Consider the following 15965-nt stretch of genomic DNA (forward strand, 5'->3'; position numbering starts at 1 on the left):
ACTGACAGCACCGGACTGGCCCAGGTGCGCCTGGTATGCCGAATTAGTACAAATGCTCGTAGACGTACCGTGGCGCCTTCCAGACATCCCAGACTTGCTGACACAAGGGCCCATTTCCCATCAGAACTCCAGAGCCCTGAAGCTGACGGCTTGGCCATTGGGACCTGGGTTTTAATAAGAGCAGGATTCTCCCCGCGGTTATCTCCACCTTGATCAGCGTCCGAAAGCCTGATTCATCCCGCATTTACCACAGTATGTGGAAAATCTTCCTTTCATGGTGCAGGGAAACTGCCTCTGGCCATCCCCAGAATTCTCGATTTTCTGCAGGTTAGCTCTCAGTTCCCTTAAACGGCAGGTCTCAGCACTCTCAATCTTCTACCAATGCCGCCTGGCTAAAAAAACGCAGGTCAAGACCTCCCTCCAGGGCGTTTCCCATCTAGTTCCCCCGTACAAACGGCCGCTAGAACCATGGGACCTCAATCTCATTCTGGACGGTCTCCAGAGGTCCCCGTTTGAACCTCTCAAGGAATCCTCCCTTGTTTTTCTGTCCTGGAAGGTAACGTTCCTGGTGGCAATTACGTCCATCAGACGGTTTCGGAGCTAGCAGCACTCTCTTGCCGCGAGCGTTTTCTGATTTTTCACAAGGACAAGGTGGTTCTGCGCCACCTTTTTGGATTTTCTTCCAAAGGTTCCTACCCTGTTTCATTTGAACGAGGACATTGTTCTGCCTTCCTTTTGTCCACACCCAGTTCATAGGGTGGAAAGTTATGCGCTTTTCATCTGACGTCCTGGGTTTTCCTGGGGACGCGCGCCCCCATCCGTGTCATCATATGCTTAGACATTGGTGACGTGGTTTGGGGTGGTGCGCCCCAGGGTTTCCTGGTAGGGCGGTTTCACAATGCGGTCATGTGACCTGGTTACAGCATGTGACATTCCCCTTTCGGCGCGCCGCTTGTTTGCGTCCCGGCGGTTGCTAGGGGACGCGTCTCTCTCTCCCACGTCATCGCATGCCCTCTGCGCATGCGTGTGACGTGGTCGACGGTGACGCGCTCCTGGGCTTCCGGTCGGGGCACTGACATGGTGGCGCCACATATGAAGGTATAGGGAGATTGATTAATTTTACACATGTGCCGGTCCTATATAAGAATGCTCACTGCCTCCCTCCACATCACTCCCTGAGGAAGCGGTGTGAAACATGTGTTGGAGTGGCTGGCAGGGGAGCAGTATTTTACCATTAATATGACAGCAGGTCTGGTATTCATATGAGCTAAGTGTGGTAATGGGCAGTTTTTAGTGCATACTAATGCAGATTTTTGCTGCTATTTTACCAATATAGGGATGTTGTAAACTGCTTTTGTAATGCTCTATACTTTGAGCTTGTTATTTGGCCTGCTAAAGATTCAGTAAATTTATTGTATATGCTTGGTTATTGTGGGTTTAGTACGTGCTCCCCTTGCCTTGATTTAATTAATGTTTGTGTCTGTTTTTTAATATGCCATCAATAAAGGAACTTTTTAATAATCTATAGCTTTATTGGGATAATTTGGTTTAATCATAGGGTGGAAAGGTCTCTTCATTCGTTAGATTTCGTCAGAACTCTCAGATATTACATATCCAGGACAGCCCCCTTTAGGAAAACGGACTCCTTGTTCGTCATTCCTGAGGGGCCTAAAAAGGGACAGGCAACTTCAAAGGTGGCTCTGGCTCTACCGCTTGCAACTCAAGCCCATTCCTAGTGGCCTACATTCTCATTCCACGCGAGCAGTTGGCGCTTCGTGGGCCATTCGGCATCAGGCTTCAGTGGAACAGGTGTGTAAGGCTGCGACCTGGTCTAGCCTACATACGTTTTCAAAGCATTACAGAGTCTATACCCAGGTTTCAGCTGAGGTAAATCTGGGTAGGAAAATTCTGCAAACGGCAGTAGAGCACCTTCTCTCAGTAGGCGCTCCAGGCTGTCTGGGACTGGTTCCTAGTCCTTGGGTTGCGTTGTCTTGTTTTTATTTTTCCCACCCATGGACTGCTTTAGGATGTCCCATGGTCCTGTGTCCCCCAATGAGGCGTCAGAGAAAAACGGATTTTTGTGTGCTCACCGTAAAATCATTTTTTTTCTTAGCCATCATTGGGGGACACAGCACCCACCCTGTTGCCCTGTTGAGCCTTGGTTCTCTCAGTACCTTATTTGAATATGACTTTTTTTTTCTCATGTTCCTCTGTTTAGTTAAGTTTTACTGGCTTTTTCTCCTACTGCTTGTGTACTAAAACTGAGCTTGCCTGGCCCGACCAGGGGGTGTATACTGCAGAGGAGGAGCTATGCTTTTGCATCTACTTAGTGTCCTCCTATGGAAAGGCAGCATAACACCCATGGTCCTGTGTCCCCCAATGATGGCTAAGAGAAAACGATTTTACGGTGAGTACAAAAAAATCCGTTTTTCTTTGTCGCTCCATTGGGAGACCCAGACAATTGGGTGTATAGCTACTGCCTCCGAAGGCCACACAAAGTATTACACTTTAAAAAGTGTAACCCCTCCCCTCTGCCTATACACCCTCCCGTGCATCACGGGCCCATCAGTTTTATGCTTTGTGTTGAAGGAGGCACACATGCACACAAGCTCCACATTTTAGTCAGCAGCAGCTGCTGATTGTATCGGATGGAAGAAAAGAGGGCCCCTAACAGGGCTCCCGGCATGCTCCCTTCTCACCCCACTGAGTCGGCGGTGCTGTTAAGGTTGAGGTACCCATTGCGGGTACAGAGGCTGGAGCCCACATGCCGTTTTCCTTCCCCATCCCTTAGAGGCTCTGGGAGAAGTGGGATCCTAACCGGTCGCCGTTCACTGGGACCGGGCTCCCTCCGCAGCCCCTGGGGGAATCTGACGGACAGGAGGCTGGATATCATCAGGGACAGGGCCCTGCGTCCATAAGGTACTCTGTGTCCCCTTAGGGACGGTGCATGCAGCGCCTGTGTTACAGACGCCGCAGCGGCTGCTGTGTGGTTTGTGAGCCGGGACTACCGCGCCGACCACGCCTGTTGGCCGGCCGCGCTTTTAACTTTAGTCCCCGGCTTTTGCGGCCTAGTACCATGTACTCCCGCCCCCGGGCCTGCCAGTCAGGGGTAAGAGCGGGACGGCCGACTGGACGTCGGCAGTGAGGGCTGGAGCATGCTTTGGTATCCTCCTCCCCCCTCACTGAGCACTGTGGGGCACCAGATGCCCGCACTTTATTAGGCACTCCCACGGCTCCCTCCTCCCCTCAGAACGCTGGCAGCCATTGTTATAATCACTTCTGCCGCTGGAGGATTTCAGAATGAGCTCTGCAGCTCTGGGAGTCCCAGGCAGGGAATCTGGTGGACACACCACCGCTTGGGGCGGTTGGTAAGCCACACCAGTTGTCAGGTGCTGGCCCCCCTTGGGTGCCGAAGTGTGTGTATATATATATATATGTGTATATAATATAATATATATATATATATATATATATATATATATATATATATATATATATATATATATATATATATATATATATATATATATATATATATATATATATATATATATATATAGTATACATTTTCTCTATTCGGCAGCATTATTTGCTTTTGGCTATATCTCTAAGAGGAGACAACAGCATGTCGTCCGCAGAAAGCAAGGGTGCCAAGGCTTATTTTGCAACCTGTACCTCTTGTGCGGCTATGTTACCTGCAGGTTCCACCTACCCTCATTGTGACAATGCTAGGCCCCTGTGGCACTCACTCAGCCGGAGCCTCCGGCACTGGTGGGACCCTCGGCTCAGGTGGTACCGCCGGTTTCCACTGCACAGATGGAAGGGACAGAGTTTACAATTTTGACTGAGAAACTCTCTGAGTCGCTTTCACATTCCATGGCTCAGTCTATGGACAGATGGTCTGCTAAGATACTAGAAGCTTGGCAGTCCAGACCGGTAACACAGGGCCAGGGCACTGTGAGTTCATCGCCCCCAGGCCCCTCTCGGTCGGTACAGCAAAGGGCTCCTGGGGTGGCACCCAGATCCCACGGTGAGAACTCCGACACGGACCGCAGCCTCAGACAGGCTAAGCGGGCTTGCTGGGAACCTTCCCCGACTTCATCACGCGGTTCGGGGTCTCAGCATGAGGACTCTCTGGAGGATGAAGCGGAGGTCGCAGCTCAGGGCTCTGATCCTGACGTTGCTCTCAATCTGGATACACCTGAAGGGGACGCCATAGTAAATGACCTTATAACGTCCATCAACCAGGTGCTAGTCCTTCTCCCCCAACTCCACCTATAGAGGAGTCGGCTTCACAGTAGGAGAAACACCAGTTTAGGTTTCCCAAACGTACCCGGAGTGTGTTTTTCGATCACTCTAACTTCAGAGATGCTGTCCAGAAGCACAGAGCATTTCCGGACAAGCGCTTTACTAAGCGCCTTAATGACACACGTTACCCTTTCCCCCCTGACGTCGTTAAGGGTTGGGCTCAGTGTCCCAAGGTGGATCCTCCAGTCTCCAGACTGGCGGCTAGATCCGTAGTATTAGTGGCAGATGGTTCATCGCTCAAGGATGCCACTGACAGGCAAATAGAGCTCATGATGAAATCCATCTATGAAGCCATAGGCGCGTCTTTTGCTCCGGCCTTCGCAGTCGTGTGGGCACTCCAAGCTATCTCAGCTTGTCTGTCTGAGACTAATGCGGTCGCACGTACCTCTGCCCCGCAGGTTGTGTCTTTGACTTCTCAGGCGTCGGCTTTTTCGTCCTACGCCATGAACGCCGTCCTGGACTCTGCGAGCCGTACAGCGGTAGCATCCGCCAATTCGGTGGCAGTCCGCAGGGCCATGTGGCTACGCGAATGGAAGGCAGACTCTGCTTCCAAGAAGTTCTTAACCGGTTTGCCATTTTCTGGCGACCGTTTGTTTGGCGAGCAATTGGATGAAAAACCAATGGGTGAGAGACATTCCGTCTCACGGTTACAGGATAGAGCTCAGTTCTCGTCCTCCGACTCGTTCCTGCAGATGGAGTTGTGATCCCCGTTCCGCTTCAAGAACGTGGTCGCGGTCTTTACTCCAACTTGTTCGGGGTACCAAAAAAGGACGGATCATTCCGGTCCATTCCGGGCATCATTCTGCTCAACAGACACGTGAGAACCAGACGGTTTCGGATGGAATCTCTCCGCTCAGTCATCGCTTCGATGTCCCAGGGAGTCTTCCTAGCATCAATCGACATCAGGGATGCTTATCTCCATGTGCCGATTACACCAGAGCATCAACGCTCCCTGTGTTTCGCCATCCGAGTCGAACACTTTCAGCTCGTGACTCTGCCTTTCGGCCTGGCGACAGTCCCACGGGTCTTCACCAAGGTCATGGCATCAGTGACGATGGGCCTACACTCTCAGGGACACTCGGTGATCCCTTACTTAGACGATCTCCTAAGTCAAGGCACCCTCCCGGGTGGCATGTCAACACAGCCTGAACATTGCTCTGGAGACTCTCCAGAGGTTCGTGTGGATCATCAATTTCCCAAAGTAAAAATTGACACCGACCCAATCACTGACTTACCTCGGGATGGAGTTTCATTCTCTCTCAGAGATAGTGAAGCTACCGCTGGACAAACAGCGTTCGCTGCAGACAGGGGTGCACTTTCTCCTTCGGGCCCAGTCTCACCCCTTGAGGCGCCTCACGCGCTTCCTTTGGAAGATGGTGGCAGCAATGGAGGCAGTTCCCCTTGCGCAGTTTCATCTGCGTCCACTCCAATGGCACATTCTCCGCAAATGGGACAGGAGGTCGACGTCCCTAGACAGGAACGTCTCTCTTTCACTGGCAGAAAAAACCTCTCCTCAGTGGTGGCTTCTTCCCACTTCTTGGTCGAAAGAAAAGTCCTTCCTGCTCCCATCCTGGCCTATGGTCACGACGGACGAGAGTCTGTCAGGGTGGACAGCGGTCTTCCTCCACCACAGGGCTCAGGGAACCTGGACTCTGACAGAGTCCTCCCTTCAGATCAATGTTCTGGAGATAAGGGCAGTGTAGCTAGCCCTAAAGGCGTTCCAGCGGTGGCTGGACGGCAGGCAGATCCGGATACAGTCGGACGACGCCACGGCGGTCGCGTACATCAACCACCAGCACAGAGCGCTGGCGGCGGATGCATCAGTTCAGGACTGGTCGCAATTTCGACTGCCTTATGTATTTCCTCCTCTGGCGCTGCTGCCCAGAGTGTTACTCAAGATCGGGTCCGACTGCCGCCGCGCCATCCTCGTCGCTCCAGACTGGCCGAGGAGGTCGTGATACCTGGATCTGTGGCACCTCACGGTGGGTCGACCGTGGGCACTCCCGGACCGACCAGACTTGCTGTCTCAAGGGCCATTTTCCATCTGAATTCTGCGGTCTTCAACCTGACTGGGTGGCCATTGAGTCCTGGCTCTTAGCGTTCTCAGAGTTATCTCTATCACGCCTTTCGCAGAAGGTGGTCTTCCTAGTGGCAGGCACATCACTTCGGAGAGTGTCTGAGCTAGCAGCGCTGTCATGCAAAGCCCCCTTCCTGGTGTTTCGCCAGGATGAGGTGGTTCTGCGTCCGGTCCCGGAATTCCTACTTAAGGTGGTATCCCCCTTTTCTTCTCAATCAGGATATCTCCTTACCTTCTTTTGGCTCTCATCCAGTTCACAATTGTGAAAAGGATTGCACTTGTTAGATCTCGGGAGAGCACTCCAGCTCTTCTTTTCGCACACTGCGCCCCCGCGCCGTTCTGATGCGCTGTTTGTCCTTGTCACTGGCCAGCGTAAGGGGTCGCAGGCTTCCAAGTCAACCTTGGCTCGGTGGATCAAGGAACTGATCCTTGAAGCCTACCGTTCTTCTGGGCTTCCGATTCCTTTAGAGCTGAAAGCCCATTCTACCAGAGCCGCAGAGCCATCCTGGGCATTGCGTCACCAGGCTACGGCTCAGCAGGTGTGTCAGCACTACCTGGTCGAGTCTGCACACTTTCACGAAACACTATCAGGTTCATGCCTATGCTGTGGCAGATGCCAGCCTAGGTAGGCGAGTCCTTCAGGAGGCGGTTGCTCACCTGTAAGAGAGGGCCGTTTTTTCGGCTCTTTTTATCGAGGTATTCTTTTACCCACCCAGGGACTGCTTTTGGACATCCCAATTGTCTGGGTCTCCCAATGGAGCGACAGAGAAGAAGGGAATTTTGTTTACTTACCGTAAATTCCTTTTCTTCTAGCTCCTATTGGGAGACCCAGCACCCGCCCTTGTTCCCTTCGGGCTGTTGTTATTTTGTGTACACATGTTGTTCATGTTGAAGGGTTCTTTTGGTTCATGGTTTCAGTTCTCCGAACATCCTTCGGATTGAATTTACCTTAGACCAATTTATAAGTTCCTCCTTCCTGCTTTGGCACCAAAACTGATGGGCCCGTGATGCACAGGAGGGTGTATAGGCAGAGGGGAGGGGTTACACTTTTTAAAGTGTAATACTTTGTGTGGCCTCCGGAGGCAGTAGCTATACACCCAATTGTCTGGGTCTCCCAATAGGAGCTAGAAGAAAAGGAATTTACGGTAAGTAAACAAAATTCCCTTCATTTGCGCCTTTTTTGTCTTTTCCAGCAATTTTAATCAAGAGGTAAGTGGCGCATCTGGCATTACATTGACGTTACCTACCAATTATCAGGAGGTCTTGTGCACCGCCAATAGGCTTCATGCATCTGTCCCATTAATTGGGATAGAACATATGCACTAAACCTGTCCACGAAGGCTGTCTATGAGACCTGTCAAGTATCAGCGCCCGTCACCGCCAAATGCAGAAGTGTGTGGCATATATTTTGTTAGAGAAGCATCTTTAGATTAATTTCAGTTTGTTGCATAATTAATATTATATAGCTCCGCCATTATATAATTCACATAGATTATACATCATAATTCTAATAAAAACCCTTCTTCTCCAGCAAGCACAGCAGATGGTGGCGTACCTGCAGGACGGGGCGCTGGATGATGAGAGGTTAACAGGGAAAACACCAGATCACAGAATTAAAGGGCACTCTCCAGAAAACCAACAGAAGTGGTACTACAAAGATCCGCAGGGAGAGATCCAAGGTGAGTCTTCTCATTGTCTTGTTTGATGGGGCAGCCTTTGTTCTTGTCCGCTTTCTGGTGTCTAATCCATATCTTAATCTTTTAGGTCCCTTCAGTAATAGAGAGATGGCAGAATGGTATCAGGCTGGCTACTTTCCTATGATCTTGTTGTTGAGGAGAGTATGTGATGAAGCCTTTCAGCCGCTAGGAGACATCATTAAATTATGGGGCAGAGTTCCTTTCATCACACCGCCAGCTTCCAGACTAGTAAGTGAGCCTACTTTACTTTGATGCATGGATGGTTAAACCGAAACTTTTAGACATTTGTCTATTATATCAGTTTATCAAATGTTGGAATAAATGAATGGGACTGAAGATTTTATACATTGCACCATATTTTATATGAAGGATGGAAATCTTGCCAGAACACTTTTCCTGTAACTTAGAGAATCGATTAGATGGATGGAAGTAAATGTCTTGTTATCACATTGCCATGTGGCTCTTCTCTTCTTTGAGATCTTATACAGAGGGCATTGAGTTGATGCCCCGCCGGTGCACACTTTGGGTTTGTCGGTACACACTGGGGGGTTTACCTTGTCACCTCTAATAGATGCTATTTAAGACAAAAAGAAAAGGGATCTTCACAAGTACAAATGTACACTTTAAAAAACCCAATAGTCAGCAATCACTAGAATGTACCCTCAATAAGTTAATAACCTACTCCTCTCTGACAAAAATGTATCACATAAGAGTCTCTCTTTAAAATTAAAGTACTGACCCAAAGGACCTGTGTCAGTCCCAAACAATATCTAGACTGTCAAACAATAAATAAAAATGGTGTCCTATAAGAATACCTCAATGTAACAAAAATACTCGTTATACGGGCTCATTCACATGACCGTTCCGTTTATCCTGTTCAGTTCCTGTTTTTTTGCTGACCTACTGACAAGACCATCTTTTCAATGTCTTTTGTGTAGGATCGGATGGCACACGGAAGCATTTCCGTGGGCATCAAGTCCTACAAAAAAAACACATCGGATGCCGTATGACCATTCCGTTATTATAGAACATGTCCTATTCTGTTCTGTAATAACGGACCGTGACTCAATACAAGTCAATGGGTCCACAAAATTCCCAGAAGCCGCACAGAAGCACTTCCATGTGACTTCCGTCGGGTGCCTCTGCAGTCTGTGTCCTGCTCTCGCGCCAGCCCCGCGGCTACTCGCACTGCAGTGTGTGAGCATCTGCCGGGATAATGAGCGCCGACATTAGGAGGTTCGCAAAGTTCATTACCTGCGGTGACGTCACAGGTCGCTCGCGATACTTCGCTTGTGAACGCAACGGACAATGGAACTCGGTAACGAGTGCTGACATCAGGAGTGCGGCGGCGTTCATCACCCAGGTAATGCACCTAGCTAACCTCATGAAGTCAGCGCTTGTCATTCCCTGTGGTGACCTGGGCTGACCTATTGATGTTAGCTCAGGCCATTGGACTGCTCTCCCAGTCAATGGGGAACATTCTGTTCTTCATTGACTGGGATAGTACGTATGGTATGGATCATCGTGGGACCCCCTTATTGGATTACACCGGACCCAGATTTCTTTTTCTTCGGCGCTCCATTGGGAGACCCAGACAATTGGGTGTATAGTACTGCCTCCGGAGGCCACACAAAGCATTACACTAAAAAGTGTAAGGCCCCTCCCCTTCTGGCTATACACCCCCAGTGGGATCACTGGCTCACCAGTTTTCTGCTTTGTGCGAAGGAGGTCAGACATCCACGCATAGCTCCACTGTTTAGTCAGCAGCAGCTGCTGACTATGTCGGATGGAAGAAAAGAGGGCCCATACTAGGGCCCCCAGCATGCTCCCTTCTCACCCCACTTTTGTCGGGTGTTTGTTAAGGTTGAGGTACCCATTGCGGGTACGGAGGCTGGAGCCCACATGCTGTTTTCCTTCCCCATCCCCCCTCAGGGCTCTGGGCGAAGTGGGATCTTACAGGTCTCCAGGCACTGAGACCGGGCTCCATCCACAGACCCAGAGAACCTGCTGGATATGGAGCTGAGTATCGTCAGGGACAGGCCCTGCTACATTAAGGTACTCTGTGTCCCCGGGCAAGCGCGCACACACACACCAGCATTGCTGGGAGTGTTAGTGCGCCGGGGGCAACAGCGCGGAGCGCTCGTGCTATTATTCACTACAGCTTTGCTGGGTGACTTTATGTATTGCGAACTGCCGCGCCGGCCGCTGCTGGGTGTTTTTTACATTGTGGCGCGGCTGGGACTTATGGTGCGCCGGGGACTTCCGCGCTGGCCGTGCACATGGACGGCCGCGCTTATTACTCGAGTCCCCGGCTTTGCGGCCTAGTTTTCGTTTCGTTCCCGCCTCCAGCCCTGCCAGTCAGGGGAGAGGCGGGACGCTGTACAGACAGTCAGCGCCGAGGGCTGGAGTCTGCTTTGCATTCTCCAGCCCCCTTCACTGGACACAGTGGGACGCCGGTTTCCCGCTCGTGTCTGGGGCACGCCCACGGCCCGCCCCTCGTCACACGAGCTGGAGAAGGACGCCGGCAGCCATTCCTGCACGCAGTCCGAGCTGGGGAACGGAGACATGCTCTGGGCAACCAGTCACAGGGCTCTGGCGACCACACACCCGCCTATAGGCGGGCGGTAAGCAGCACCTGAAGTGCTGACCCCACTAAATACCGAAGTGTCCATTTGTATTTTATGCTTGTATGCTATACACTGCACTATACGGTCGCTATCTTTGGCTATATGCCCTCCTAGATGGCGAGATAACAGCAGCAAAAAAGCAAGGGTGCTAAGGCACAGTTTTTCTAGGCTGCTTGTATTGCATGCGCTGAAGTGTTCATTTGTACTTATGCTTGTATACTATACATTGCACTGTACGGTCGCTACTCTTGGCTATATTCTCCTAGAGGGCTGGACAACAGCAGCAAAAAAGCATGGGCGCCAAGGCACAGGCTTTATAGGCTGCTTGTATTGCATGTGCTGAAGTGTTCATTTGTACTTATGCTTGTATGCTATACATTGCACTGTACGGTCGCTACTCTTGGCTATATTCTCCTAGATGGCTGGACAACAGCAGCAAAAAAGCAAAGGTGCCAAGGCACAGGCTTTCTATGCTGCTTGTATTGCATGTGCTGAAGTGTTTATGCTTGTATGCCATACATTGCATAGATGGCTAGAATACAGCAGCAAAAAAGCAACACAGGCTTTCTATGCTGCTTTTCCTGCATGTGATACTGTTCCACCGGCAGGTTCCACTGACCCCCATTGTGTGCAATGCTCCCCTGTAGCACTTGGTCAGCCGGGGTCTCTACTAGAGGTGGCCAAAGGAACCACCTGTGAACCCTGTCCAGGCACAGGGACGGAGTTGCAGTTTCGGCTGATAGATTGTCATGGGATAGAGACTTTGCAGTCCAGACAGGCCATGGGCAATCTTGATTAATGCTCCCTGGCCACCCTCATTTGGCACATAATCAGTGCTCCGGGGGGGTCCCAGGCACTCCAGGGTGAAGGCTCTGACACGGACGGCAGTCCCAGACAGCCTAAGCTAGCTCGCTGGGTGCGGCACTCGGCTTCATCACTGGTCAAGGTCCCAGCGGGAGGACTCTCTGTATGATGAGACAGACGTAGCTGGTCAGGGCTTTGGTCCTGACACCGCTCTCAATCCGGATACACCGGATGGTGACGCCATAGTGAATGATCTTATAGCGTCCATCAATGGAATGTTGGATATTGCTCCCTCAACTCCCCCAGTGGAGGAGTCAGCTTTACAGCAGGAGTAATCCTTTTTCAGTATCTCATGCGTAGATTGAGTACTTTTCTGGCCACGCTGACTTCAGAGAAGCAGCTCAGAAACACCACGCTTACCAGATAAGCGTTTTCTCCAAACGTATTAAGGATACATGTTATCCCTTCCCCCTGACGTGGTAAAGCGCTGGACCCAGGGTCCAAAGGTGGATCCCCCAATCTCCAGGCTTGCGGCTAGATCCATAGTTGCAGTGGAGATGGGACTTCACTTAAAGATGCCATTGACAGACAGATGGACCTCTGGTTGAAATCTGTCTGTGAAGCTATCAGCGTGTCGGTTGCTCCGGCATTCGCAGCCGTATGGGCACTCTAAGCTATTTCAGCTGGTCTTGCGCAGCTGGTCTTGAGCACATGTACATCTGTGCCGCAGGTGGTGTCCTTAACCTCGCAATGGCTGCATTGCGACTTACCCTAGTAATGCTGTCCTGGAGGGACAGTCGAGGTTTCGGTCCTTCCCAGGCTCGGGCAGGTCCCAATTGTTCTCGTCCAAAAGGGCTCAAAAGGCTCAGAGGGGCTCAGATTCCGGCCGGGCTCAATCACGCCCAAGGAAGGCAGCCGGAGGAACCGCTACCAAGGCGGTCTCCTCATGATTTTCAGCTCTCTCTCTCCGCATCCGCGGTTGGTGGCAGACTCTCCCGCTTTGGCGACATTTAGCTGCCGCAGGTCACAGACCGGTGGGTGAGAGACATTGTGTCTCACGTGTACAGGATAGAGCTCTGTTCTCGTCCTCCGGCTCGATTCTTCAGAACCCCCCCCCCCCCCCCCCCACCGAGCCGATGCTCTTCTGCAGGCAGAAGGAGTGGTAATCCCTGTTCCTCTTCAGGAACAAGACACGGTTTTTTCCTCCAATCTGATTGGGGTGCCTAAAGAGGGTGGCTCTTTCCGTTCCGTTCTGGACCTAAAACTGCTCACCAAGCACGTGAAGGCCAGGCGGTTCCGGATGTAACCCTCCGCTCCGTCATTGCCTCAATGTCTCAAGGAGATTTCCTAGCATCAATAGACATCAGGATGCTTATCTCCACGTGCCGATTGCTCCAGAGCACCAGCGTTTGCTACGTTTCGTTATTGAAAACGAGCATCTTCAGTTCGTAGCCCTGCCCTTCGGTCTGACGACAGCCCTACGGGTTTTCACCAAGTTCAGGGCAGCAGTGGGAGCAGTCCTGCACTCTCAGGGTCACTCTGTGATCCTTACTGGGACGATCCACTTGTCAAGGCACCCTCTCAAGAGGCATGCCAACACAGCCTGAACGTGGCGCCGGAGACTCTCCAGAGTTTCGGGTGGATCATCAACTTTTCAAGGTTAAATCGGGCACCGACCCAATCGCTGACATATCTGGGCATGGAGTTTCACACTCCCTCAGCGATAGTGAAGCTTCCGCTGGACAAGCAGCGTTCACTACAGACGGGGGTGCAGTCTCTCCTTCAAGGCCAGTCACACCCCTTAAGACGCCTCATGCAGAGGCAGTCACTTTCGCGCAGTTTCATCTGCGTCCACGTCAATGGGACATGCTTTGCCAATGGTTTGGGGAGTCGACGTCCCTAGACAGGAACGTCTCCCTTCTCAGACGGTCAAGGACTCTCTTCAGAGGAGTCCATCCTTCAGATCAATGTTCTGGAAATCTGGGCAGTGTATCTTGCCCTGCAAGCCTTCCAGCAGTGGCTGGAAGGAAAACAGATCCGAATTCAGTCGGACAATTCCACAGCGGTGGCATACATCACCCACCAAGGCGGAACACGCATCGCCAAGCCTACCAGGCAATCCGGCGGATTCTGATGTGGGTGGGAGACAGAGCATCCACCATATCCGCAGTTCACATCCCGGGCGTAGAATATTGGGAAGCAGACTTCCTCAGTCGCCAGGGCATGGACGCAGGGGAATGGCCTCTGCACCCAGAATGGTGTCAGGAAATCTGTAGCCGCTGGGGGATGCCGGACGTCGACCTAATGGCGTCTCGGCACAACAACAAGGTCCCGATTTTCATGGCGCGGTCTCACGAGCAAAGAGCTCTGGCGGCAGGCGCCCTAGTTCAGGATTGGTCGCAGTTCCAGCTACCCTATGTGTTTCCACCTCTGGCACTGTTGCCCAGAGTGCTACGCAAGCTCAGCTCCGATTGCCGCCGCGCCATCCTCGTTGTCCCAGACTGGCCGAGGAGGTCGTGGTTCCCGGATCTGTGGCATCTCACGTTCGGCCAACCGTGGGCACTCTCAGACCGGCCAGACTTACTGTCCCAAGGGCCGTTTTTTCCACTGAATTCTACGGCCCTGAACCTGACTGTGTGGCCATCGAGTCCGAGATCCTAGCGTCTCCAGGATTATCTCAAGACGTCATTGCCACCATGAGACTGGCTAGGAAGCCGACGTCTGCCAAGATCTACCACAAGACGTGGAAGTTATTCTTATCTTGGTGCTCTGCTTAGGGAGTGTCTCCCTGGCCATTTGCATTGTCTCCTTTTTCCTCCCTTCCTGCATCTGGATTGGGAACAGGTTTGTCGCTCGGCTCCCTTAAAGGACAAGTCGCAGCGCTGTCGGTATTCTTTCAGAAGCGCCTAGTACGACTTCCTCAGGTACGCACGTTCCTGCAGGGGGGTTATCACATTGTCCCTCCGTACAAGAGGCCGTTAGACCCATGGGATCTGAACAGGGTACGAATTGCTCTCCAGGAGCCGCCCTTCGAGCCTCTGAGGGATGTTTCACTTTCTCGACTTTCACAGAAAGTGGCCTTTCTGGTAGCGGTCACGTCTCTTCGGAGAGTGTCCGAATTAGCAGCGCGGTCATCCAAAGCTCCCTTCCTGGTGTTCACCAAGATAAGGTAGTGCTGCGCCCGATCCCAGAGTTTCTCCCTAAGGTGGTATCCCCTTTTTATCACAATCAGGATATCTCCTTACCTTCCTTTTATCCATTTCATCGATATGTAATGGCTTTGCATTGTTGGATCTGGTGTAGAGCACCCAGAATCTACATTCCCGCACGGCGCCCCTGCGCCGCTCGGATGCACTCTTTGTCCTTGTCACTGGTCAGCGCAAGGGGTCGCAGGCTGCAAAATCCACCCTGGCTCGATGGATCAAGGAACCAATCCTTGAAGCCTACCGTTCTACTGGGCTTCCGGTTCCATCAGGGCTGAAGGCCCATTCTACCAGAGCCGTGGGTGCGTCCTGGGCATTACGGCACCAGGCTACGGCTCAGCAGGTGTGCCAGGCGGCTACCTGGTCGAGTCTGCACACCTTCACCAAGCTTTTTCAGGTGCATGCCTACGCTTAGGCGGATGCCAGCCTAAGTAGATGAGTCCTGCAGGCGGAGGTTGCCTCCATGTAGGGAAGGGCTGTTTTTACAGTCCAAACTTGAGGTATTCATTTACCCACCCAGGGACAGCTTTTGGACGTCCCAATCGTCTGGGTCTCCCAATGGAGCGCCGAAGAAGAAGGGAATTTTGTTACTTACCGTAAATTCCTTCTAGCTCCTATTGGGAGACCCAGCACCCGCCCTGTTGTCCTTCGGGATTTTTGGTTGTTTTTCGGGTACACATGTTGTTCATGTTGAATGGTTTTCAGTTCTCCGATGTTAATTCGGAGTGAATTTGTTTAAACCAGTTATTGGCTTTCCTCCTTCTTGCTTTTGCACTAAAACTGGTGAGCCAGTGATCCCACTGGGGGTGTATAGCCAGAAGGGGAGGGGCCTTACACTTTTTAGTGTAATGCTTTGTGTGGCCTCCGGAGGCAGTACTATACACCCAATCGTCTGGGTCTCCCAATAGGAGCTAGAAGAAAAGGAATTTACGGTAAGTAACAAAATTCCCTTCTTTTCCTTTCCAATAAATTGGTGAAAGAGGGAATGTGTTGGGGATTGTTTTTCAAATAAAAGTTTTTGTTGTCTTTTTTTTTTATATTTATTTATTACTGACTGGGTTCTTGATGTTGGGTATCTGATAGACAACGTGACATCACTAACCCCAGGGCTTGATGCCAGGTGACATTATACATCTGGTATCAACCCCATATATTACCCCATTTGCCACTGCACCAGGGCATTCGTGATGAGCCGGGTTAAGTCCAAGGACTGTTGCATTTAATGGATGCGGCAATTGCGGCAGGCTGC

General features: G+C 51.4%; 1 protein-coding gene across 3 annotated transcripts in view; it reads left to right on the forward strand.

Moving 5' to 3' along the window:
* GIGYF2 (GRB10 interacting GYF protein 2) overlaps positions 1-15965 on the forward strand; it is a 308508-nt gene that overhangs the window by 142729 nt on the left and 149814 nt on the right. For all 3 annotated transcript variants that reach the window (XM_075340885.1, XM_075340887.1, XM_075340886.1), the window contains 2 exons: positions 7917-8064; positions 8150-8310. In XM_075340885.1, coding sequence (XP_075197000.1) covers positions 7917-8064; positions 8150-8310 — 309 coding nt within the window. The remainder of the gene's footprint in view (positions 1-7916; positions 8065-8149; positions 8311-15965) is intronic.

The sequence above is a fragment of the Anomaloglossus baeobatrachus genome, chromosome 3 (assembly GCF_048569485.1).
Source record: "Anomaloglossus baeobatrachus isolate aAnoBae1 chromosome 3, aAnoBae1.hap1, whole genome shotgun sequence".
Taxonomy (NCBI): Eukaryota; Metazoa; Chordata; class Amphibia; order Anura; family Aromobatidae; genus Anomaloglossus; species Anomaloglossus baeobatrachus.